At 40.9% G+C, this 26,655-nt stretch overlaps 1 protein-coding gene across 24 annotated transcripts in view; it reads left to right on the top strand.

Annotated features, from left to right (window-relative positions):
- The window catches only part of ENTPD1 (ectonucleoside triphosphate diphosphohydrolase 1), a 206,950-nt gene that overhangs the window by 161,726 nt on the left and 18,569 nt on the right, over nt 1-26,655 (top strand). For 7 of the 24 annotated variants that reach the window (XM_051824021.2, XM_051824020.2, XM_051824019.2 and 4 more), the window contains 3 exons: nt 6,478-6,588; nt 11,469-11,606; nt 24,984-25,016. The exons of 2 other annotated variants lie outside the window; for them this stretch is intronic. In XM_051824021.2, the coding sequence (XP_051679981.2) occupies nt 6,478-6,588; nt 11,469-11,606; nt 24,984-25,016 (282 nt within the window). Of the gene's footprint in view, nt 1-6,477; nt 6,589-11,468; nt 11,607-13,595; nt 15,267-24,983; nt 25,821-26,655 lie in introns of those variants that run through there. 15 more of the 24 variants (XM_008270249.4, XM_070057488.1, XM_070057491.1 and 12 more) reach the window with 9 other exon arrangements.

The raw sequence follows: 26,655 nt of genomic DNA, 5'->3' as shown, positions 1-26,655 counted from the left end.
AGCCATAAGCCAGGTGCTTCTTCCTGGTCTCCCATACGGGTGCAGGTGCCCAAGCACTTGGGCCATCCTCCACTGCCTTCCCAGGCCACAGCAGAGAGCTGGTCTGGAAGGGGAGCAACCAGGACTAGAACCCAGCGCCCATATGGGATGCCGGCGCCACAGGCGGAGAATTAACCAAGTGAGCCACGGCGCTAGCCCCAGCTCTCTGCCTTTCAAATAAATCTTTTTTTTTTTTTTTTTTTTTAAAAAAAAAAAAGGATACAGAGGCTCTACAGCAAACCACAGTTTCAGTGCACTTGAATTTCTACCACTTGCTAGCCCCATTACCTTAAACCAGTTATTTAACCCATTTGGGCCTCACTGTTCTCCATCTGTTAGAAAAAAGAAAAAAAGAAGAAGAAAAAGAAGAAAACAAGCCTAATCATGGGGTGAACTTTCCCAGGCATTGCTGTTGCATGTCTATGTATATCGATATCTAACCAGCCTGTCAGTCACCAGAGATTTACTGGCTGTCAGATTCTTGGCAGTGTTCTAGGGACCAGAGACAAAGAGCAGTTTTCTGACTCATTTATAGAGCTCTTGCCTATGCCAAGTGCCCTGTTAGTGGGACAGATTTATCAGAGAACAGGGCAGATTCTGGCCCTGCTATCACAGAGCTGACATTTTAGAGGACAGGGAGACAAGAAACCAGAAACTCAAACAAAAGCAAATCAGACTACGGTAACTGCTGGGAAGGAAGAAATAGAGTCCTATGAAAGGGAATAACAGAAGGTCCTAGACTAGGCTTGTGGTAAGAGACTCTCTGAGGAGAAGATGTAGAAGTTAAGGGAATTTCAGCGGAAGGAGTAGCAACTGTGCAGGCCCTGGCAGTGGCTGAAGGTCACGATGGCTGTGGTGTGGTGGGCAAGTTGAGCAGGGGTCTGAGATGGCATTGGGAGAGGTGGGCAGGGTTAGAATATGCCTGGCCTGAGAGACCTTGTTGAATTTGGACTTTATTCTAAGTACAATTAGGAGACAATGAAGGCTTTAAACAGGAGGTTGATATAATAAATTTTTTATAAACTATGGATGGATTGGAATAGGACTGAGAAGGTAATGTGGAAACCAATTAAAAGATCATTGTCTCCACACTAGAGATGATGACAGCTTGAGTTAAGATGGCTATACCATCTTTTTCTGTAACTGACATACAATGATATTTTAAGTATTGGAATTCCCAAATGCATGGGATGTGGAGATTGCCTTTCAGAGTTCCTGGAGAACTCAGCTTCCCAAAGGAATGAGCCACCAATTCTGAGGCTAAATGTATATACAGCTTACTTGTTTTCTTTCTGTAGAGTTGAGTTCTTTATATATATTTTAATATTAATCCCTTACCAGTTATATGGCTTACAAATATTTTCTCACAATTTGTAGGTTGTCTCTTCAATCTATGATTTTGTTGTTGTTGCACAGAGGCTTTTTTTGTAATCCCATTTGTGTATTTTTACTTTTGTTGCCTGTGCCTTTGGAGTTAAATTTAAAAAATCATTGCCTCAACCAATGTTACATAAGTTTTCCTCTTTGGGTCTAGTAATTTTAGTTCCAGCTTTTTAATTTATTTTTAAACTATTTTGAGTTGATTTTTTCTATGGTGTGAGATAAACAGCCAGTTTTATTCTTTTTCATATAAGTATCCAGTTTCTCCAATACTATTTTATTGAGATTTTTTCTAATTGTGTATTCTTGGAATCCTTTGTAAAAAATCAGTTAACCGGCCGGCGCCGTGGCTCAATAGGCTAATCCTCCTCCTTGCGGTGCCGGCACACCAGGTTCTAGTCCTGGTCACCCCCCTTCCAGGCCAGCTCTCTACTATGGCCCGGGAGTGCAGTGGAGGATGGCCCAAGTGCTTGGGCCCTGCACCCACATGGGAGACCAGGAGAAGCACCTGGCTCCTAGCTTTGGATCAGCACAATGCGCCGGCTGCGGCGGCCATTGGAAGGTGAACCAACAGCAAAAGGAAGACCTTTCTCTCTGTCTCTCTCTCACTGTCCACTCTGCCTGTAAAAAAAAAAAAAAAAAAAAAATCAGTTAACCATAGATGGATGGATTCAATTCTGGGCAGTCTGTTTCATTGGTGGATATATCTGTTTTTATGCCAGTACCATCCATTTTAATTACCGTCATTTTGTAGTGTAGTTTGAAATGGCATAGTGTAGTGCTTCCAGCATTGTTCTTTTTGTTCACAATTGCCTTGGATATTTGGGTTCTTTATGGTTCCATATGGATTTAAAAATTTTTTTTCTGTACCTAGGAAAAATGACACTGGAATTGTGATAAGGATTACATTGACTTTGTAGATCACCTTAGATAGAATGGAAATTTTAACTGTATTAATTTCTTCCAATCCATGAACATGAGCTCTCTTTCCATCTGTTTATGTCTTACTCAATTTCTTTCATTGTTTTATAATTTTTAGTCTTTTTTGAAAAATCTTTCACCTCAGTTAAATATACTCCTATTTTATTTTTGTAACTGTTATAAATGGAATTATTCTTTTTGATTTCTGTTTCAAAAAATTTTACTGTTAATGTATAAGAATTTTGGAATGTTGATTTTGTATCCTACAAATATAGTAAATTCACTGATCAGTTTTATCATCTTTTGGTGATTTTCTAGGGTTTCTGTATGTAAAATCATGCCATCAGCCATTAGTGACATTTATTTCTTCTTTCCCGTTTATGTGACTTTCATTTTATTTTGCCTTATTGCTTTGACAAGGACCTCTGAAACTACATTGACTAGAAGTGGCAAGAGTGGGTATCATTATGTTGTTCTGAATCTTAGAGGAAAGGATTCCGGTTTTTCACCCTTGACTATAATGTTAAGCAGGGTTTACTGTATATGACCTTTATTGTGTGGGAGTACAGACCCTCTATTCCTAATTTGTTGAGTATTTTTATCATGAAAGGATGTTCAGATGTGTCAAGTGATTTTTCTCCATGTCCTGTAAATTTTGTCCTTGATTTTTTCAAAAGATTTATTGATTCTGAAAGTCAGAATTCCAGAGAGGGAGAGAGAGAGAGACAGAGATATCTCCCATCTGCTGGTTCAATCCTCAGATGACCACAATAGCCAGCACTGGGCCAAGGAGCCAGGAGCTTCAACCAGGCTTCCCACATGGGTGGCAGGGGCCCAAACACTTTGGCCATCTTCCGCTGCTTTTCTCAGGCCATTAGCAGGTAGCTGGATCAGAAGTGCACCAGCCAGGATATGAACCGGCACCCATATGGGATGCTGGAGTTGTAGGTGATAGCTTTACCCATTACAACACAATGCCAGTTCCCTTTGATTTTTTTAAAAAGTGGTATATCACATTTATTGGTTTTCAGATGTTGAACCATTCATGTATCCCAGGGATAACTCTTACTTGATCATGATTAATATCTGTTCAAAGTATTGTTGAATTTGGTTTACTAAAACTTTGCTGCGGATTTTTGCATTTATTTTCATCAAGAATGTTGGCCCATAGTTTTCTTTATATTTATTTATTTATTTACTTTTGACAGGCAGAGTTAGACAGTGAGAGAGAGAGAGAGAGAGAGAGAGAGAGAGAGGAAGGTCTTCCTTCCGTTGGTTCACCCCCCAAATGGCCACTGCGGCTGGTGCGTTGCACTGATCCGAAGCCAGGAGCCGGGTGCCTCTTCCTGGTCTCCCATGTGGGTGCAGGGCCCAAGCACTTGGGCCATCCTCCACTGCACTCCTGGGCCACAGCAGAGAGCTGGACTGGAAGAGGAGAAACCGGGACAGAATCCAGCACCCCAACCAGGACTAGAACCCCGGGTGCTGGCGCCACAGGCAGAGGATTAGCCTAGTGAGCCGCAGCACCGGCCAGTTTTCTTTTCTTGTGATGTCTTTGTCTGGCTTTGGTATCAGGATAATGCTGGTGTCAGATGGGGAAGGTACCTAAAGAGACATTTCTCAAAAAAAAAAAAAAAAAACCTAAGAATGACTAATAGCATTACAAAATGCTCAGTATCACCAATTATTATGTAGATTCAAATTCAAACCACAATAGGATATCATCTTACATCTCTTAGAATGGCTGTTATATAATGAAAGATAAGTGCTGGTGAGGAAACAGTGAAAAGGGAGGCTTTGTAAACTGTTGGTGGGAATGTAAGTTGTACAGCTATTACAGAAAATTGTGTGGAGATTCCTCAAAGGAATACAAATAGAATTATCATATCATCCGTAATCCCACTTCTGGGTACTTACCCAAAAGATACGAAATCTGTATGTTGAATAGATGTCTATGCTTCCATGCTCATTAAAGCACTGTTCACAATAGCCAATTTATGGAATCAATCTAAGTGTCCATCAATGGAAGATCAGATAAAGAAAATGTGGTTCATATGTGTGTGTATGTGTAATATTACCATTAAAAACTAAAGAAAATTAAAGAAATCCTGTTATTTGTGACAATGTAGCTAGAAGTGAAGAACAGTATACTAAGTGAAATAAAGAGAAACAAATACTGCATGTATTCACTTATATGTTAAATATAAAAAAATAAAGAAATCATACCTGCAGAGTAAAATGGTGGTTATCAGAGGCTGAGATGAGAACTGAAGGGTACAAAGGCTCAAACAGGAGGATTAAGTCTGATATTTTTTAGATCTGTTGCTTGGTGTGCATAAATATAACTAATAGTTGGGTATTGTACATTTCAAGATAGTTAAGAGTAAGTTTCTTTTTTAAAAAAAGATTTATTTGAAAGAGTTACAGAGAGAAAGAGAGAGAGGTCTTCCAACCACTGGTTCATTTCCTAATTAGCCGCAAAGGCTGGAGCTGTGCCGATCCCAAGCCAGGAGCCAGGGAGCTTCCTCTGGGTCTCCAATGAGGGTGCAGGGTCACAGCAGAGAGCTAGATCCGAAGTGGAGCAGCCAGGACTCGAACAGGCACCCACGTGGGATGCCACCACTGCAGGCAGCAGCTTTACACACTACACTGCAGCGCCGGCTCCTAAGAGTAAATTTCAGATGTTCTCATTGCAAAAAAAATAAAATAAAATAAAAAGTCAAACATTTGCACTGATGCATAGGTTAATTAGGCTGATTTAATTATGCTATATCATATTCTGAAGTCGTAAGTACACATTACTATACTTTGTCAATATATAATAAACCTTTTTTTAAATATACAGAGGTATAAAAAGCAATATTGTCCAAAGGGAAAAATATTGGAAATCAAGAGAATATTCACCATTATGATGTTGTGGAATGAATTAAGATACATCTACACCATAGACTCATAGAGGTCCCCAGCTGACTTGGAGATATTTTCACAATGACTTGTGGAGTAAGATAAGAATCAGGTGTAGGCATTTGGCCTAGTAATTAAGGCACATTTGGGAGGTTTATATCCCGTATCAGAATACCTGTGTTCAAGTCTAACTCTGCTTCTGATTCCAGCTTCCTAATAATACACACCCTGAGTGGCAGCAGATAATGGCTCAAATAGTTGAGTCCCTGCCACTCATGTAGGAGACTTGTTATGAAACACTTCCAAAAGTAGTCCTGTTCTCATGTGCAGCAAGCCAATTCCTGACATGAGGGTAATAGAAGAAAGCGGTTTATTTTTTACTGCATAAAGCAAAGAAAGAATAGGGCCTCTATCAGTTTCCCAAGGAACTAAGCGCAGTGAATCTTACAGATCTGGGGTTGAACAGCACATGATAAACTCTTGGACTTTTATGACTGGTCAGTGATGAGGCCAGAGTGTTTCTTTTGTGACTTCAGCCTTAGCATTGTACCACTCCTTTAATTTAGTGATTTAATCTTTATCAAGGAGTTGACTAGTAATCAGAAAAGGAAAGAGAAGTACAAGCTGAGGGATATGTTTTGGGGCCTGGTAAGAGTCTGTGTCAAGGGCATTAAGGATAGGTGTTTAGTTCTGGACATGGATTGAGTTCCTGGTTCCTGGCTTTCGGCCTAATCCAGGCCTGGATGTGGCAGACATTTGGGGATAAGTCCGCAGATGGGAGCTCACTCTGTCTCTCAATCTGGGTCTCTCTTCTGGGTAGCAGGGACCTAAATACTTGAGCCATCACTGTTGCCTCCCAGTGTGCACATTAAAACCTTCTAATTTTTCCATTCACAGACAACTCTTAAAATCTTTGTACAGAATTTTCTAGTCAATTTAAAATTAATGTATACAGTTTTAAAAATGGGAATGTAACCCCTTCTTTCTTTTCCTTCTTCCCGATCTTATTTCTGTCTTGTTCTCACATTACAATTGAGACAGACAACTGCCAAATGGCTTAGAAATGTGTGTCAGTAGCAAGGTGAGCCCTCTTCCAGGAAGGAAACAGCCATAGGATCTGGAATGTCATGTGATTTCCAGGCACTAGCACCAGGGGTATGGCCATTAGGAGAGCAAGTCAACACCACCACTCTGTCAGACACAGCCTAAAACTCTGCAATTTTTTTTTTGTAGGCATTTTCAGCTTTTTATTTTGTGATGAATTTTTTAAACTTGACATCAGGAAGCTCTTCAGAACAAGCGATGAAGACGATGGTAAATTTCTGCTCTAGGCCCTGGGAGGAGGTAAGAGGCTGTAAACAGCAGCTATCACAGTTGCCCTGTGCCCTTGAGAGCATGGAGAACGTGTCTGCTCTTCCACTCACACTGGTGTGACCAAGAGCCAGCAAATGTTAGAGAAGTCCAGATGATGGACTAAGGAATATTAATTTATAGGCTTTCCTTGATAACTTGACTTGCAGAAGCTTAAATAAGGTCTTATTTTCCTTACCTAATATGAAGTTCAACAGTAGGCATGGGGTCAACAGTTTGACTTTGTCTCGGCCATTGCTGCTTCAGTTCTGTTGTTATGCCTGTTTCCACATGAACACAAGATGACTGCTATGTCGTCAGGCACCACTGCAATGCTCAAGGTCAGAGTGGTAGGACCAGGTACATCTGTTCCTTTATAGAGGAAAGTAAAAGCTAACCCAGAAGTCCCTTGGCAGTCTTTCCCTTATATTTCATTGGCCAGGATTGGCTGAGAAAGAAAAATGCAGGATTTTACAACTGGCTGAGAGCTTTATACTCATCATGAACCCACTGCAAAGAATATACAACTACTCCCCTACAGCCAACTCCTTAATCAGAGTCCTAGTGACAAGGAAGATGGATAATTAATAGAACCTAGCACAGACACAAGGTATCTTCTATGCTTTTATAAATTTAAAATGCAAATTTGTTCCTAACCAAGGCAGTGAGTCATTTAAGAGCCAGCAATACCTGATGAAAGCCTCACGAGAGGAGACACTCAGGGATCCACTGTGCTTCTGAAAGGCGGATCAGCTAGGGCAGTTCAAGCGCAGTTGTTTTTAAGTTGACACTGTTGCAAAAGTGAATGGTGCTTTCATTTGCAAGAACTAGTGTAATTAAAAGTGGATATTTGCCCTTGTCTGCAGTGACAAAGAGGGAAGAAAAACTGTGAAAGAACCTGGAGGTTTGGGATTCTCTCCAAGTATTTGGAGTTAGAACATGAAAGAAGTGGTCAGAGTCTTCCACACGAGCTGCTCAAACTGTGCCTCCGCCTTACAGGAGGCTCCTCTCCTTCCCTCTCCCTCTCCCTCTCCCTCTCCCTCTCCCTCTCCCTCTCCCTCTCCCTCTCCCCCTCCCCCTCCCTCTCCCTCTCCCTCTCCCTCTCCCCCTCCCCCCCTCCCCCCCTCCCCCTCCCCCTCCCCCTCCCCCCCTCCCCCTCCCCCTCCCCCTCCCCCTCCCCCTCTCCCTCTCCTCTTTTTTTCTCTTTCTCTCTCTCTCTCTTTTTTTTTTTTTTTTTTTTTTTGCAGCTGGTGGTGATCTGTGCAGGAAGATGAGCATCTTGAGTGGAGGCAGCTTGAGACTAGGCCTAGTGTGGCTGCTCAGGAAGTTTAGGCTGCTCTTCAAAAACAAAACAAAACAAAAACAAAAAACTACTTATAGTTCTGAATGAAAAATTATGTAAGATTTCCTTCTTAACCACATCTAGCTTTTACAGATTCTTATTTACTTGAGAGGTGCAGAGACAGACAGAGACAGAGAAAGCTCCACCGTTGGTTTATTCCTCAAATGCCTCTAATGACTGGGAACTAAGCAGGTCTCTCAAATGGGTGGCAGGAACCCAATTACTTGAGCCATCACCACTGCATTCCAAGGTCACGAGGAACCAGAGCCAGCAACTGAACCAAGGTTCTCCAGTATAAAATGTGGGTACCTTAACAACTAGGCTAAGTGTCTGCTTCCACACCTGATTTTTACTTTTTATTTTTATTTTTACTGATTATGCTAGACTGGGCATGTTTATATGCAGATTTATAGGTCTCATGTAAGCCACTTGAGAAATTGTTCAGAGGCCCTGGAACAGTAGGAAGAAAGGCTGACATTTGGCCGGTGCCAAGGCTCAATAGGCTAATCCTCCGCCTGCGGTGCCGGCACACCGGGTTCTAGTCCTGGTCAGGGTGTCGGATTCTGTCCCAGTTGCCCCTCTTCCAGGCCAGCTCACTGTGGCCCAGGAAGGCAGTGGAGGATGGCCCAAGTGCTTGGGCCCTGCACCCCATGGGAGACCAGGATAAGTACCTGGCTCCTGCCAACAGATCAGCGCAGTGCGCCGGCTGCAGCGCGCCGGCTGTGGCAGCCATTGGAGGGTGAACCAACGGTAAAGGAAGACCTTTCTGTCTCTCACTGTCCACTCTGCCTGTCAAGAAAGAAAGAAAGAGAGAGAGAGAGAGAGAGAGAGGGAGGGAGGGAGGGAGGGAGGGGGAGGGAGGAAGAAAAAAGAAAGGTTGACATTTGAGAGAAATTATGAAACATTTTGGGAGGGGAGGTTGTAGGGTCAGACCCACAGCCTGCTTCAGAGCCTAGGATGTTAAGGTCAGTGTTATGACTTAGGTTCATTCTTCCCTACTGTACTGTCCACCTGTTTGGAAGCATAGTTTTGTTAAATACTGTTATGAAATCTTTCTTCTTTTCCTCCCAATTCCAACATGAGGAAGAACTGCCACTTGGTATACTTTGCTTCCTGGAATGTCTCTTCTAAACACCATTGGCAGTGAGAGAACTAAACATTTGTGAAGCATATAAGTAGGGTACCCCAAATCATTGAGTCCTTGAGGTGACAAAACTAGAAAAGTGAGTGAAAGGGACGCATCATAGTTGCCTTCTGGTGGATTAATATAAAGTTAGTAAAATCTTTCTGCAACCAGATAGTGGCCACTTTCCTACTCTGAAAGCCTGTTCATCTAACACCTGGCTGGCCCAAGAGAACAGTGCTGTAAGGTTCTATGTGTACCGATAACTAGGTATTTGTCGGTAGACTGTGGATCTTGATATTCAACCTCAAGAGGACAGAAGAGGACTTGAGAGAGTAGAGTGAGCTTCCAACCCCAATCTGAAGAGCACATAGTGATGAGTCCACAAGCATGAATATGACCGATTCTCAGTTCTGAATGCCTTGGGCATCTATGTTGTTGGCTACTACTATAATTAACCCTCAGACTGCATAGCCCATGCAGTTTTCCAGCAGATGAACAGGAATGTTGAAGAGTTCAGGGAAATTAGGCCAAAATCACATCCCCACCCCACCCCACTCCCAGGATAGGCCAGTCTTTAAGAATTTTTGGTGCTAAGAAGTTTTAAGTTGAGCCCAAGTGAATTCTTAGAACTCTGTAAGCCATAGGCATTTTTCTTTGACAGGCCCACCAAGACTACATTTAGCAGTAGAGATCTTTCCACCCCCTGCTACCCCACAACAAGTATAATGCAGTTACAGAAAAGAAGAGCTAGAGACCTGAATAGTCCGTTTCAACTGATGTCCACATCAAGGTCTCTTAAGAATGAACCTGCAGAGGAGTTAATAAAATGAGAGTTTCCAGGACTGTAATGAAAAGACAGGTTCTAGGGCCGGCACTGTGGTGTAGAAGGGTAAGCTGCCTGTATTGCTGGCATCCCATTTGGGCGCTAGCTCAAGTCCCGCATGTTCTACTTCTGTTACAGCTCCCTAATCATGCACTTAGGAAAGCAGCAACAGATGGCCCAAGTCCTTGGGCCCCTGCCACCCATGTGGGAGACCTGGCTGCAGCCAACCTAGCACCAGCCATTGCAGCCATGTGAGGAGTGAACTAGCAAATGAAGCTCTCTCTCTCTCTCTCTCTCTCTCTCTCTCTGTATCTATGCCTTTCAAATAAGTAAATAAATCTTTAAAAAAAAGAAAAGAAAAAAAGACAGATTCCAGACTGAGTCATTTCAAGAATTTCATCAGAGTAGGGAGAGACTAGAGAAGTTGGGGGCAGGAAGCAACCAAACGAGACACAGATCCTAGTTAGCAGTGGTGTTTACAGATGGGATGTCCCTTGGGAGAGGAGAGAAATCTTAGAAAATGGAGGAATTTAGGCCTCCAGGAGACATTACATATAAAACAACTGACATAGTTCCTAGTATATAATCTATGCTTAGGAAATGTTAGTTCTCTTTCTACCTAGTGTGGCCAAGAGGGGACGCCTATCTCAGGAGCCTTATAAAGAGTGGGGAAGAAGCCAACTCTGGGCTAAGCTAGTGGTGCTCTGGCCTGTTGTTCTCTAAATTAGGGCAGGAGCAGCAACCAGGGCAGGCTGTGGGCACCTAGGTGTATAATCACAGCAGCCAAGAGAGGTAAGGACAAGGAGTGGCAGGCAGCTCTTAATATCTTCAGTAGGGAACTGGATGAGGGACTCAAACAAGATGACCACTTTGTGTGACTCATGCCAAAAAATAAATAAATAAATAAATAAAGAAGTTAATAAGGGTTTTAAAATAGGTGAAATGCTGGTACTTTTAGCAGTTAAGTGCTTCTTAAACAGTGTCCTACAGCTATGACTGAAACTTTACTGTGTTTGTGATGCACCTGAGAATGAAATGAAAATGCAGAGTCTGAGTTGGTAGTTCTGGGATGAAAATTCACAAGTTCCCAGGAATGATGGTGCTGCCAGTTCAGGAACTAAATGGAAGCGTCAGGCCTCTGTTATGCTCTCTCTTGAAGCAAGTTACAGAGGCTCCTAGCCAGGGACTTAATGAGAATACCTAGGAGATTCTGATGAAACAAAGATTTCTTTCATAAAATATGTTTTCATGGATTTTAACATGATTATGGAACTCCAAGTTTAGGGTATGGAAATGGACACTAAAATCCAGTGTTTCTAACCTATAAGACCACAGGGACTACTTTTTTCATGGAGCACTGGTTAACAGCTCAGAACTCTGAGAGAAAAGCTACCCCAAAGACCCTAAACTGTATGCCCTACAGCCACTGAGGGAGAGCAGTACCACCCTCGAAGCCCTCTGGGAGAGGCCAGCCCTCAGGCCCCTGTGAGGTAGGGACTTTCTCCTGTCTTCATCAGGTCCATTAATGACAGAGCTGTGGTGCCTGTTGTACAAATATGAGGTCTCCTTCATTTCACTTCTAGATAAAGACATCTTTTGTTGGAGTAAAGGAAAAGTACCTGAGTGAATACTGCTTTTCAGGCACCTACATCCTGACCCTCCTTCTGAAAGGCTATAATTTCACACCCAGTTCCTGGAAGAACATTGATTTCATGGGCAAGGTAAAATTTGGCTATCCGTTGGGTTGAGGGAAGTTTAGCGTAGTGATTGAAACAACTCTGGGTTTGAAAGAGGTGGGAAAATAAAAATGGGAATGGGAGAGGGAGGAGGAAGAAGGGTGGGAGTACAGGTGGGAGGGCAGGTATGATGGGAAGAATCACTATGTTCCTAAAGTTGTATTTATGAGATGCATGAAGTTTGTATGCCTTGAATAATAGCTTTCTGGGAGAAAAAAAAAAAAAGAGGTGGAAATCAACCTGACTTAAGGTTTGGCCTGATGTTCTGTGCTGCAATTCTACCTTTAACCCAAGTTGGAGTTTGTGTCAAGCCTTCTGGGTATGTTGATCAGCTGTGGGCATCCTCTTAAAAAGAGATACCTGCATTTCCATTTGTGTCCTTCTGTTGTAGAATGGTGACCAATTATTTATAAAACAAAAAATTAAATATTAAAGAATGTAACAGTATTTCAGTAGCCACAATGATTCTGTGTGCTGACTTTAACAACCTCACATGATAATGGTTTCTTGTAAGAGGGGGAAGGCTTTGTTGGTTGTTACATCAAGATTGACCAGCCTGAAAGCGGTATTCAAGGCAGGAGACTAAGTGCCCCTGCCTGCCAGGGGCTGTGACCTGGGAGCCAAGATGAGTGTGAGCCCATCTGAAGAAGCACCCTCACTGTTGTGCTTTACCACAGCACCACCTGCAGGTAGCCATGAATAGAAAACATGCACATGAGCTGCGTGACTCACACTTGATTAAACATGTCAAAAGCAATGTTTCCTCTACCTTTTTAAAACTCATGTGTCCACTAATGGCAAAAAAAAAAAAAAAAAAAAAAATTACTCCCTTATTAAATATGACTGCAATTCAAATTGGGGCAAAGGGCTGTAGCAGCCCCCAGAATACAAGAGTGATCATTACACTTTTGGCAGTACTGATTTTACTGATTCAAATTCAAATCTATTCCTTGTTTTTAAAATCCCAGACTTCCTTCCATTTCATCAGCTTATTTTGCTTGAAAAATATGACTAAGTCAAATTTATGATTGATCTCTGATGCATGACCCAGTATTTCTAAGCCCTAGCTGATGAACTCTTTAACTCTAAAGCTTTCCTTGGTAAGTTCCCATCCCTCACATAGGGAATTGAATCTTTTACAAATTACCAATTCCCAATATTGGTAAGGGTTTGGGGAAGAGAGGAATTTTCATGATCTTGATTGAAATGTAAATTGGTACAGCGTTTTGGAAGACTGTTTTGGAAACATGTGCTAAGAACATGTGCATATCATTTTGTCTAGTTACTCCATTGCTAGATTTTAAATTTATCAATCTTTTATCTATAAATTTATAAAACTTTTATAAATGGATAAAATGAAACAAAGTGAATGTGTAAACAGTTCATGTCAGTGACACTGTAGAAATGTCTTAAGAGATACATGACAGAGCATGTTTTATCATGTAGTAAGAGTCCTTTCTTATCCATCCCTATGCATAGTTTCCCAGCTCCCATAAAGAAAGATTGACTTGCTGGGATTATTCCAAAGTTTTGCCTTAGTTGAATCATTAAGTCCTGGTTTTGTAAGGATGAGTTTCCTGGGCCTGACAAAGATGTGAAAGGCCAGGGACAGTTATTATACCCTTATCATTTTGCTGGTTTCTTATCAGCATCTCCTTCATTCCTCTTCCTCATCCCCACTTTCACACAAACAAGAAAACTAGAATGCAGACTTAAAGGTATATTTGAATTAAATTCTATGCAGAAGAAATGGGAAGTCATTCACCAAACTCCTTTCTGAACTTTGGGAATACAGTGGTGAGGCTCCCAACACTATTTCTTAATCACTTGATCCATTTTCCCCACAACATTATTCCCAGTTTAGAGCAAAAAATAATCCATTTAGAGAACTAAAAGTGGTGCCATCTTCCTGCTGTTTGTGCTATAGGTTATCTCCACAGACAACAAACAGCAGACTTTCTCCACTCTTTTCAGGTCGGTGGCAGTGACGCCGGGTGGACTTTGGGCTACATGCTGAACCTGACCAACATGATCCCAGCTGAGCAGCCGTTGTCCAAGCCTTTCTCTCACTCCACCTATGTCTTCCTCATGATCCTCTTCTCCTCAATCCTGGTTGCAGTGATCGTCATAGCCTTGTTTATCTTTCACAAGCCTTCGTCTTTCTGGAAAGAAATGATATAGCAGGAGCAGCTGAAATCTGGCTAGAGTGAGAAAAAAAACAAACTTGCCCAGGGAGCACATTCCTCTACCGTGTGGTATACAAGGTCTGCCTTGCTTGCCAGAGCCGGTCCTGACGCATCCTTGGATTCTGCTGAAGCCTTTCCTTGGGAGGCATTCACTACCCTCTGCCTCAAGGACTGCTTGGCAGACACTCCTTCTTCTGAGTCTTTCCCAGTTACTGTCTTTTTCCTACTCTGTGCTTGTGGAGGTGTTAAAGACCTGTTACGTTTCTTGACCTTTGCCTTATAGAAAAACAGTACTGACTTTATGGAGAAGAACTGAGAGTCCTGAGTGCCATGCTGGAAAGTGGAGCTGGCTACCAGAAGAATCCCAGGACTGGTTCAGTTGCACTCTTAAGACCCACTCCCCCTTTTTCTTCTTCCCATTTATTAAGAAAGCTGTACAGTGTTTGGAGAGAGCAGACATACATCCCATTCCTAGCCTTGCCCTTTGGGTAGGAGAGTTTTCTAGATTAGGCAAAATATGTGCTAATGCCAAAGAATTTTACAAGATCAATGTGTCTGTGCAGTTAATACAATTCTTAATCCCATCTAAACAGGGATGTGAATAAATTACATATTCCTGAGTAATGCCAAAATGCTAGAGTAGAACTCTCAGACCAGAGATTTTTTAAAACTAGACAGACTTATAGGCACTCAGATATCAGGGCATACTACATACACATGTCAGGAAGAAAAACTCAGGGACAGAAAATGCATCCTCCAATGCTTCTTTATGGAGTCTTATTTTTGTTTTGGGAAAATACACACAATCTAAAACTCACCATTTTAACATTCAATTCAGTACGGTTCAGTGGCATTCAGTACATTTACAATGTTATGCAACCATCACCTCTAGTTAGTTCCATAACACTTTTACCACCAAGAAACTGGCTGGAGAAAAGACCATCCCTAAGTAGGCTGAAACCTCAGACCTTTCTGTTAACAGCTGGTTGTGCTAACAACGATGGTGCACTGAGTTTTAAAGCCATGCCACATCTTACTGTCCCAGGGTTTAGTTTCATGAGAGAGAAGTATCAGTGTGGGATGGTGTACTTTTGCCTGCATGGTATCCAAGTCTGAAAGTGTTGTCTGTATTGGCTTTATTTACTTATTCCAGGGAACATTTTGTGAGAGAAGTAACAACTATGGGCATTATCATGGAAGCACAAAGAGATCTTATTCCTTTTTTCTTTTAGGGACCACTGCAAGAGTTAAACGGTTGAGCAGGATTGAATGGTGATTTATATTCTGATCTTGCCCCATGTTTTGTCCCTCTCTGGATCTGGGGACTGAACATTGAGAGGATGGGGGAAGAAAAACTCTCACAAACTAGAAGCCAAATGTTCCTATACCTCTTGAATAATTAAAAGTCATTTTTTACAACACCAGGTGAATACAAATTTAATAAAGCTGTGGACAGGAACTTTTCTGGACCTTGATTGGGAATGAGAAGCAAAGCAGACAGGTTCAAGTCTTGATGGAGAATTTACTGTGCCAAGCTTTGTGCTCAAGTGTATCACATTAGTTCTCTCATTGAACTCACAACGATCTGAGGAAGGCAATACTCACCACTCCCAATGCTCAGGGAAGAACTGACATTCAAATTCTTGTCTTCTGCTCCAAGCCCATTGCCTTTTCTTTCTTAAACACATACTCTCTGCAAATTAGAACTATAATTCACAAGCTTCCTTCAGAGAACACAATCTTTTCTAATTCCACTAGTTTCATTGTCAAGCCCCCCCCCACCCCCCCACCCCCCCCCCCCGCAACCATATATTTTTTTTTTTAATCTTTTATTTAATGAATATAAATTTCCAAAGTACGTCTCATGGGTTACAATGGCTTTCCCCCCCATACCGTCCCTCCCACCCACCACCCTCCCCTTTCCCACTCCCTCTCCCCTTCCATTCACATCAAGATTCATTTTCGATTATCTTAGTATACAGAAGATCAGCTTAGTATACCTTAAGTAAGGATTTCAACAGTTTGTTCCCACACAGAAACATAAAGTGAAAAATAATAGATGATTTTTTTTTAAATGATGATGAAATCAGATCAGACCTATTGTCATGTTTAATCCCAGTGAGAGTCAAGTTGGGAATTGATAGTTTCTTTTTTTTTTTTTTTTTTTAACAGAAGATCAGTTTAGTGTACATTAAGTAAAGATTTCAATCGTTTGCACCCCCATAGAAACACAAAGTGAAATATACTGTTTGAGTACTCGTTATAGCATTAAGCCTCAGTGTACAGCACATTAAGGACAGAGATCCTACATGAGGAGTAAGTGCACAGTGACTCCTGTTGTTGACTTTACCAATTGACACTCCTGTTTATGGCATCAGTAATCTCCCTATGCACCAGTCATGAGTTTCCAAGGCTATGGAAGGAAGCCCCTTGAGTTCTCCGACTCTTATCTTGTTTAGACAAGGTCATAGTCAAAGTGGAGGTTCTCTCCTCCCTTCAGAGAAAGGCACCTCCCTCTTTGAAGACCTGTTCTTTCCACTGGGATCTCACTCACAGAGATCTTTTTGCCAGAGTGTCTTGGCTTTCCATGCCTGAAATACTCTCATGGGCTTTTCAGCCAGATCCGAGTGCCTTTAGGGCTGATTCTGAGGCCAGAGTGCTATTTAGGACATCCGCCATTCTATGAGTCTGCTGAGTATCTCACTTCCCATGTTGGATCACTCTCCCCTTTATTTATTCTATCGGTTAGTGTTAGCAGATACTAGACTTGTTTATGTGCTCCCTTTGACTCTTAGTCCTTTCATTATGATCAATTGTGAACTGAAATTGATCACTTGGAATAGTGAGATGGCATTGGCACATGCCACCTTGATGGGATTGAATTGGAATCCCCTAGTATGTTTCCAACTCTACCAATTGGGGCAAGTCAGCCCGAGCATGCCCCAAATTATACATCTCTTCCCTCTCTTATTCCCACTTTTATGTTTAACAGGGATCACATTTCAGTTAATTTTCAACACTTAAGAATAACTGTGTGATAATTACAGAATTAAACCAGTCATATTAAGTAGAACAGACAAAAAAAAAATACTATGAGGGATAATGTATTAAGTTGTCCATTAGCAGTCAGGGCTATGCTGATCAAGTCACCATTTCTCATAGTGTCCATTTCACTTCAGGAGGTTTCCTTTTTGGTGTTCAGTCAGTTGTCACCGATCAGGGAGAACATATGGTATTTGTCCCTTTGGGACTGGCTTACTTCACTCAGCATGATGTGTTCCAGATTCCTCCATTTTGTTGCAAATGACTGGATTTCGTTGTTTCTTACTGCGGTATAGTATTCTAAAGAATACATATCCCATAATTTCTTTATCCAGTCTACCACTGATGGGCATTTAGGTTGGTTCCAGGTCTTGGCTATTGTGAATTGTGCTACAATAAACATTAGGGTGCAGACCGCTTTTTTCTTTATCAATTTAAACTCCTTTGGGTAAATTCCAAGGAGTGGGATGGCTGGGTCGAACGGTAGGGTTATATTCAGGTTTCTGAGGAATCTCCAGACTGATTTCCATAGTGGCTTGACCAGTTTGCATTCCCACCAACAGTGGGTTAGTGTCCCTTTTTCCCCACATCCTCGCCAGCATCTGTTGTTGGTAGATTTCTGTATGTGAGCCATTCTAACCGGGGTGAGGTGAAACCTCATTGTGCTTTTGATTTGCATTTCCCTGATTGCTAGTGACCTTGAACATTTTTTCATGTGCCTGTTGGCCATTTGGATTTCCTCTTTTGAAAAATGTCTATTGAAGTCCTTGGCCCATCTCTTAAGTGGGTTGTTGGTTTTGTTTTTGTGGAGTTTCTTGATCTCTTTGTAGATTCTGGTTATTAACCCTTTATCTGTTGCATAGTTTGCAAATATTTTTTCCCATTCTGTCGGTTGTCTCTTCACTCTCCTGACTGTTTCTTTTGCAGTACAGAAACTTCTCAATTTGATGCAATCCCAATAGTTGATTTTGGCTTTGACTGTCTGTGCCTCCCGGGTCTTTTCCAGAAATTCTTTGCCTGTGCCAATATCTTGAAGGGTTTCTCCAATGTTCTCTAATAACTTAATGGTGTCAGGACATAGATTTAGGTCTTTAATCCACGTTGAGTGGATTTTTGTGTAAGGTGTAAGGTAGGGGTCTTGCTTCATGCTTCTGCACGTGGAAATCCAGTTTTCCCAGCACCATTTATTGAATAGACTGTCCTTGCTCCAGGAATTAGTTTTAGATCCTTGATCAAATATAAGTTGGCTGTAGATGTTTGGATTGATTTCTGGTGTTTCAATTCTGTTCCATTGGTCTATCCATCTGTTTCTGTACCAGTACCATGCTGTTTTGATTACAACTGCCCTGTAGTATGTCCTGAAATCTGGTATTGTGATGCCTCCGGCTTTGTTTTTGTTGTACAAGATTGCTTTAGCTATTCGAGGTCTCTTGTGCCTCCATATGAATTTCAGCATCATTTTTTCTAGATCTGCGAAGAATGTCTTTGGTATCTTGATTGGGATTGCATTGAATCTATAAATTGCTTTTGGGAGAATGGACATTTTGATGATGTTGATTCTTCCAATCCATGAGCATGGAAGATTTTTCCATTTTTTGGTATCCTCTTCTATTTCTTTCTTTAAGGTTTTGTAATTTTCATCGTAGAGATCTTTAACGTCCTTGGTTAAGTTTATTCCAAGGTATTTGATTGTTTTTGTAGCTATTGTGAATGGGATTGATCTTAGCAGTTCTTTCTCAGTCATGGCATTACTTGTGTATACAAAGGCTGTTGATTTTTGTGCATTGATTTTATATCCTGCCACTTTGCCAAACTCCTCTATGAGTTCCAATAGTCTCTTAGTAGAGTTCTTTGGATCCTCTAAGTACAGAATCATATCGTCTGCAAAGAGGGATAGTTTGACTTCTTCCTTCTTGATTTGTATTCCTTTGATTTCTTTTTCTTGTCTGATGGCTCTGGCTAAAACTTCCAGAACTATGTTAAATAGCAGTGGTGAGGGTGGGCATCCCTGCCTGGTGCCAGATTTCAGTGGAAATGCTTCCAACTTTTCCCCATTCAATAGGATGCTGGCTGTGGGTTTTTTATAAATTGCTTTGATTATATTGAGGAATGTTCCTTCTATACCCAATTTGCTTAGAGTTTTCATCATGAAAGGGTGTTGAATTTTATCAAATGCTTTCTCTGCATCAATTGAGATAATCATATGGTTTTTCTTCTGCAGTCTGTTAATGTGGTGAATCACATTGATTGATTTGCGAATGTTGAACCATCCCTGCATACCAGGGATGAATCCCACTTGGTCTGGGTGGATGATTTTCCTGATGTGTTGTTGTATTCTATTGGCCAGAATTTTATTGAGGATTTTTGCGTCTATGTTCATCAGGGATATTGGTCTGTAATTTTCTTTCAGTGCTGCATCTTTCTCTGGCTTAGGGATTAAGGTGATGCTGGCTTCATAGAAAGAATTTGGGAGGATTCCCTCTTCTTCGATTGTTCTGAATAGTTTGAGAAGAAATGGGATTAGTTCTTCTTTAAATGTCTGGTAGAATTCAGCAGTGAATCCATCTGGTCCTGGGCTTTTCTTTGTTGGGAGGGTCTTTATTACTGTTTCAATTTCTGTTTCAGTTATGGGTCTATTTAGGTTTTCGATGTCTTCATGGTTCAATTTTGGTAGATTGCATGTGTCCAGGAATCTATCCATTTCTGATAGGTTTTCCTGTTTGCTGGCATACAGGTCCTTGTAGTAATTTCTGATGATTCTTTTTATTTCTGTGGTGTCTGTTGTTACGTTTCCTTTTTCATCTCTGATTTTATTGATTTGGGTCTTTTCTCTTCTTTTTTTAGTTAGTTGGGCCAATGGGGTGTCAATTTTGTTTATTTTTTCAAAAAAACCAGCTTCTTGCTTGGCTGATTTTTTGTAATGTGTTTTTGGATTCAATCCTGTTAATTTCTTCTCTGGTTTTAATTATTTCTCTTCTCCTACTAGATTTGGGTTTGGTTTGCTGCAGTTTTTCTAGGTCCTTGAGGTGCGCTGAAAGCTCATTTATTTGGTACCTTTCCAATTTCTTGGTATAGGCACCTATTGCTATAAATTTGCCTCTCAATACTGCTTTTGCTGTATCCCATAAGTTTTGATATGTTGTGTTGTTGTCTTCATTTACTTCCAGAAAGTTTTTGATTTCTCTTTTGATTTCTTGAATGACCCAGTGTTCATTCAGGAGCATGTTGTTCAGTCTCCATGTGTTTGCATACTTTCTGGGGTTTCCTGAGTTGCTAATTTCCAGCTTCATCCCGCTGTGGTCTGAGAAGCTGCATGGTATGATTCTAATTCTTTTAAATTTGCTGAGACTTGCTTTATGGCCTAGTATGTGATCAATCCTAGAGAAGGTTCCATGCGCTGCTGAGAAGAATGTGAAGTCTGTAGATGTAGGGTTGAAAGTTCTGTAGATATCTGTTAGATCCATTTGGGCAATAGTGTCAATTAAATCTGCTGTTTCCTTGTTGATCTTCTGTCCGGATGATCTGTCTATTTCTGAGAGTGGAGTATTGAAGTCCCCCAGTACTATTGTATTGGAATCTAAATCTCCCTTTAAGTCCCTTAACATATCTTTTAAATAGACCGGTGCCCTGTAATTAGGTGCATATACATTTATAATAGTTACATCTTCCTGTTGAATTGAACCCTTAATCATTATATAGTGTCCCTCTTTGTCTCTCTTAACAGTTTTTGTATTAAAGTTTATTTTGTCTGATATTAATATGGCTACACCTGCTTTTTTTTGGTTTCTGTTGGCATGGAATATCTTTTTCCAACCTTTCACTTTCAGTCTGCATGCCTCTTTGTTAGAGAGATGTGTTTCTTGTAGGCAACAAATAGTTGGGTTGTGTTCTGTGAGCCAGTCAGCTAAACGGTGTCTTTTAACTGAAGAATTCAGACCATTAATGTTCAATGTGACAATTGATACGTAGTGACTTTGCCCTGCCATTTTCCCGGAAATATTTTCTAGTATATGCTTTGAGCTTCCCATGCTCTTTTACTGGTAGGTGTTCTTCGTTTCCCTTCTTTCATATTGATGGCCGTGTTTCTGTGTTTCTGAGTGTAGCACATCTTTAAGTATCTTTTGCAGGGCCGGACGAGTGGCCACAAAGTCTTTCAATTTCTGTTTGCTATGAAAGGTCTTTATTTCACCTTCATTCACAAATGAGAGCTTGGCAGGATATAATATTCTGGGCTGGCAATTTTTCTCTCTTAGCACCTGTGCTATGTCTCGCCATTCCCTCCTAGCTTGTAGGGTTTCTGATGAGAAGTCAGCTGTGAGTCTGATTGGAGATCCTCTGAGAGTAATCTGACGTTTCTCTCTTGCACATTTTAGGATCTTTTCTTTATGTTTCACTGTGGTAAGTTTAATTACCACGTGTCGTGGTGAGGATCTCTTTTGGTCATGTTTATTGGGGGTTCTATGAGCTTCCTGTACTAGGATATCTCTATCCTTCTCCAAACCTGGAAAGTTCTCTGCTAGTATCTCACTAAAAAGGCCTTCCAATCCTTTCTCTCTCTCCATGCCTTCAGGAACTCCTAGAACTCGAACATATTTAACATATTTGGGAGCTGAACTCCACTTGTCAAAATCTCGAATAATGGAGACAGTCAGTAGGTACAATCTAATCTCAGTTCTGTTGGAGGAAGGTTGGGGTCATTCTGGATGGGGCAGGCCAAGGAAGATGCATCACTATCAACTGATTTTAATATCTGGTTGGTTACTGGTTCTAACTGATTATCATTCCTCCCTGGACTTTCACCTAGGACTCAAAACTTTGTAATGTAGTCTTGTTCCTTTATAAGATGGGATTTTTTTCTAGGTGCACACAGTGGCTGGAGGGGGTGGAATCAGCAGAAGTGATTACTTCTGTAGGTAAAAGAACAAAGCTTCTTAATTAGGCTTTATGTGTGGGGAAGGGGCAGACTGATGGGGGAAATTTCAATTCATCAAATTCTTAATAACATAATATATGATAAATAAAAGTTTTTAGAAGTACACTTCATGTTAATGTTATAGAAGTCAAGGTCTCTGAAAGAAACAGATTGTATACTCAGACTGGTAACCAAAGAGAGTTTTTAAGAAAGTGATTAAATCTAAAATTTATCTCAAGGAATAATCAGTATGAAGGTTACTATTTTTTATATACTAACTTCAAAATCTGTTGTGTATATTACATTTAGAATATATCTTAACTAAGACTATCCACATTTAAGTGCTTAGTTGCCACATGTGGCTAACAGCTATCACATGGGGTAACATCAGTCTAAAAGCTACACTTAAAATTACAAAGAAACATGGAATAAGCCCTGATTGTCCTTCTCTTGGGAAGTGGATTTTTAACAAATAGCTAAAGATTTCGATCTGTTCCTCAGGTTTTGCTGCCTTCATGTGAAGGCCCAGATGCCTGTTACCTGATGAGGGACCATGGGAAAGTCTCACCCGGATTCAAAAATAATTCAAGATAATTCTTGATGCTTACAAGCCATACCCAAAATATAAATTTGAATATTAAAATAAATATCAGTCTTTTAGTAGCTCACAGACAAAGTTTTCCACCTGATAATACAATTAAAGTATATTCCTACTTATTGTTAGTTGAAAAGATGAACTCAGTTTTACCTAAATTAGCCTGGTCCCTTTCTGATTCAGATTCCAATAGTTGCTATCCTGGTAGAACATGGTAATTGCTCAGAGCTAGCTTTAGTTACTAATCAATCAAGTTTCTCTCAGTTCATAGTAGGATTTTTATTTCTTATAATAACTCTGATATTTCAGTGGTTTACCACTTACCACAACAAACACTGGTTTTCATGTACATGGGTTGCAAGTCAGCAAGGAAACTCTACCTCAGGTTGTATGTAAGTCTGGATCAGGCCTGTTTCCTGTATCTCTCATCTTCCTTGTCCAATGACGTCTTGAGACATGTCCTCATGATGAATGGCAAGGACTTATAAGCGTGGGAGCAAAGCAGGATGTCTCTCAAGGCATGCCTCTTCCTCCCATTTTCTGCTGACCAAAGCAAGTCTTATGACCATGCTTGATATCAGCAAATGAGACAATGGTAAAGAGCATGGATGACTGGTAGAGAGAATGGTAAAGAACACAAAGGATTGAGCACAGTGATTCAATCTATCACAGTGTCTCATTAACTGAAATATCAAGTGTGTTTCATATAAATTATTTCACTTATAAATTATGTTGCTAAGGAGTGGTATCTCTAAAAAAAAAAAAAAGTCATGCTTCTAAGACTTCATCAGTTGAAACTTCTCTCCACAGCCTTTTTCAGGACACTCTAGAAGCTCACAAATTAGCCTTATACTCTAAACTGGTAGATTTCCTAAGAGACCATGCCTCTGTTTATTTTTCTTATACGTTTACAGTAGTATATAGCTAGAACATGGTAGTTGGCTGAGTGGTTAAGACGTCACTTGGGACACTCACATCCTTTATTAGAGTACCAAAGTTCAAGTCCAGATTCCACCTTCCTACTAATGTGTGCCCTGGGAGGCAGCAGGTATTGACTCAAGTGGTTGGGTCCCTTCCCCCTACCTGGGAGACCTTGATTGAGTTCCTGGCTCCTGGTTTTAGCCGGACCCAGTCCCAGCCCTTGAGGGCGTTTTGGGGAATGAACCAGCAAATGGGAGTGCTCGCTCTCCCGTGTCTTGTGCACGTGCTCTCTTTCCCTCTCCGTATCTGCTCCTCTGCCTTGTGAATAAATAAGTAAACAAATAAATAAAAAGAAATACCTGAACAGACATCTCACCAAAGATATATGGATGGCAAATATGCATATGAAAAGATGCTCAACATACTGTTATTAAGGAATTTCAAATTAAACAACACTGATATAGTACTATATACCTATTAGATTGGTCAAAAATTGAAACACTGACAACATAAATGCTGCTAAGAATGTGCAGAACAAGAAAAGTACTTATTAATTGCTGGTGATAATTCAAAATGGTATACCTACCTAGAAAGACAGTGGAAGTTTCTTAGAAAACTAACCATACTCTTCAAGATATGATCTAGCAATCTACCCCCTGGTATTTACTTGACTGTTTGAAAGGTTATACCCATACAAAAACTTATACATGGATGTTTGTAGTAACTTAATTCGTAATTGCTCGAACTTAAAAGCAACCAGGATACCTTTCGGTAGGTGAATGGCAGTTACCAAGATGTCCTTCCCTAGGTGAATGAATAGATACACTATGTTACATCCAGATAATGGAACATTAGCACTAAAAAGACATGAACTATCAAATCATGAAAACAATGAAGGAAACCTAAATGTATATTACCAACTGAAAGAAGGCTAAATAATATATGATTCCAGCTGTAAGACATTCTGGAAAAGGCAAAATTATAGAAACAGTAAAAAAAATTAGTGACTATCAGGGGTAGGTGATGGGAGAGGAGGGATGAAGAACAGAGCACAGGGGCTCTCTGAATGATACTATAATGATGGATATGTGCCATTATCCATTTTAAATCTGTAGAATGTATAACATCAAGAATGAGCACTAAAGCAAACTATGAACTTTGGACGATAATGATTTTTCAATGTAGATTCACCAATTATAAAAGATGTACCACTCTGGGGGCAGGATGGTGATAGTATGGGTGTGGGCAAAGGAAGCATAGAAGCTTTCTGAATTTTCCAACCAATTAATGCTGTGAACTTAAAAATTCTCTAAAAAATAAAGCCTATCTTTTTTTAAAAAAAGAAAATGTGAATATTAAATCAATGCTAAATATCCTTCATCCTACAAAGAAGACATCCGTCTAGATGATTTTAAAAGGCAAGTACTTCCAAATACTGAAATAGCACATAATTCTAATTTTATACAACATGTAAAAGATGAAGGAATGCTGTATAACTCATTTTATGAATATAGCACAATCTGGACATCAAACTTCATGGGAAAGTAACTGTCTTCCCTCACATTCAACTTAAATACTATAAACCCAACCACATCTTACCATCACTGTTCACAGGATTTTGTGCTTTCCCTTTGTTTCCTTTACCATGACTTTTTTCTTCTAGGAGTAGCCTGCCATGCAAATGACTATCTAATTCTTCATTACAGAAACTTCCTGGAAGACTGAGCAAATCTTCAATGGTAAACATCAACAGACAGCTTACACTAGGAATTGTTGAGGTCGTCCCTGTCTTTCCACCAGTCCTTAACTTTTGTATCTTGAAGCTTATCCAATCCCAGTCAGGCCCACCCAGATTCTTTTTTTAAGTTTGTTTTGTTTTGTTTTTTTTTTTTTTTTTTTTTTTTTTTTTGATAGGCAGAGTGGACAGTGAGAGAGAGAGAGACAGAGAGAAAGGTCTTCTTTTGCCATTGGTTCACCCTTCAATGGCCGCCACGGCCAGCGCGCTGCGGCCGGCGCACTGCGCTGATCCGATGGCAGGAGCCAGATACTTATCCTGGTCTCCCATGGGGTGCAGGGCCCAAGCACTTGGGCCATCCTCCACTGCACTCCCGGGCCACAGCAGAGAGCTGGCCTGGAAGAGGGGCAACTGGGACAGAATCCGGCACCCTGACCGGGACTAGAACCCGGTGTGCCCCGGCGCTGCAAGGTGGAGGATTAGCCTAGTGAGCCGCAGCACCGGCCTCCACCCAGATCTTTGAAAGATCTGCCTTAAATCAGACTTCCAGCTCAGTGAATTCTGACCTCCCCTTCCTCTCTTCAGAGACACCGTTAACCTTTGCAGAGGTAGTGTTCCCTTTTTGCTATCAGGCAGTTGTCTCACCAGATTGTCAGCTCTGCCTCAATAGGTGGAGATAATATTTTAGGAGCCAGTTCTTGATATATCATGAAGATGGCACAACAAAGGAAAATTGTAGACCACTCTTACTCACGAAGATAGATCTTGGATAACTAAATTCAGAAGGTATTATGTCCCAGTAAAATCACTTTAAGTTGAAAATGCTATTCAGGTGGAAATGCACTTAATGCATCTGGCCTGCTGAATATCATAGCTCAGCAACACAGTGCACTGGAGAGAACAGGATGCTTATCCTCGTGACCTCATAACTGACTAGGAGCTGTGGCAACATACAGGGGTCTTCAAAAAGTTTATGGAAAATGAGTTTTGAAAAAAACTATGCATAGATTTCAAAAATTTTGGGCCGGCGCCGCGGCTCAATAGGCTAATCCTCCGCCTAGCGGCGCCGGCACACCGGGTTCTAGTCCCGGTCGGGGCGCCGGATTCTGTCCCGGTTGCCCCTCTTCCAGGCCAGCCCTCTGCTGTGGCCAGGGAGTGCAGTGGAGGATGGCCCAGGTGCTTGGGCCCTGCACCCCATGGGAGACCAGGAAAAGCACCTGGCTCCTGGCTCCTGCCATCGGATCAGCGCGGTGCGCCGGCCGCAGCGCGCCGACCGCGGCGGCCATTGGAGGGTGAACCAACGGCAAAAGGAAGACCTTTCTCTCTGTCTCTCTCTCTCTCTCACTGTCCACTCTGCCTGTCAAAAAAAAAAAAAAAAATTTTGCACAAAAATAAACTACACCATTTTTGATAAAATTTTTTTAAGTATCCTCATATTACATTGTAACTCATAAAAGTGCAAGTATTACATGTTAATCTGAAGTTAAAAACTGATAACATTTGCATTTAAAAAATTTTTCATTAATACAAAGAGAACAGATTTCATGTGTTTTATAGGTGCAATTGTAAGAAGATAACCATACTTCCCTTCCTAAATCCCCCTTCTTCCTTTTTTTAAACTGTTGCCAAAACATAATTTCAGT

Source organism: Oryctolagus cuniculus, chromosome 15, assembly GCF_964237555.1.
Source record: "Oryctolagus cuniculus chromosome 15, mOryCun1.1, whole genome shotgun sequence".
NCBI classification, from domain to species: domain Eukaryota; kingdom Metazoa; phylum Chordata; class Mammalia; order Lagomorpha; family Leporidae; genus Oryctolagus; species Oryctolagus cuniculus.
Note: the sequence above shows the minus strand (reverse complement) of the source record. Positions and strands in the feature narration are given on the sequence as shown.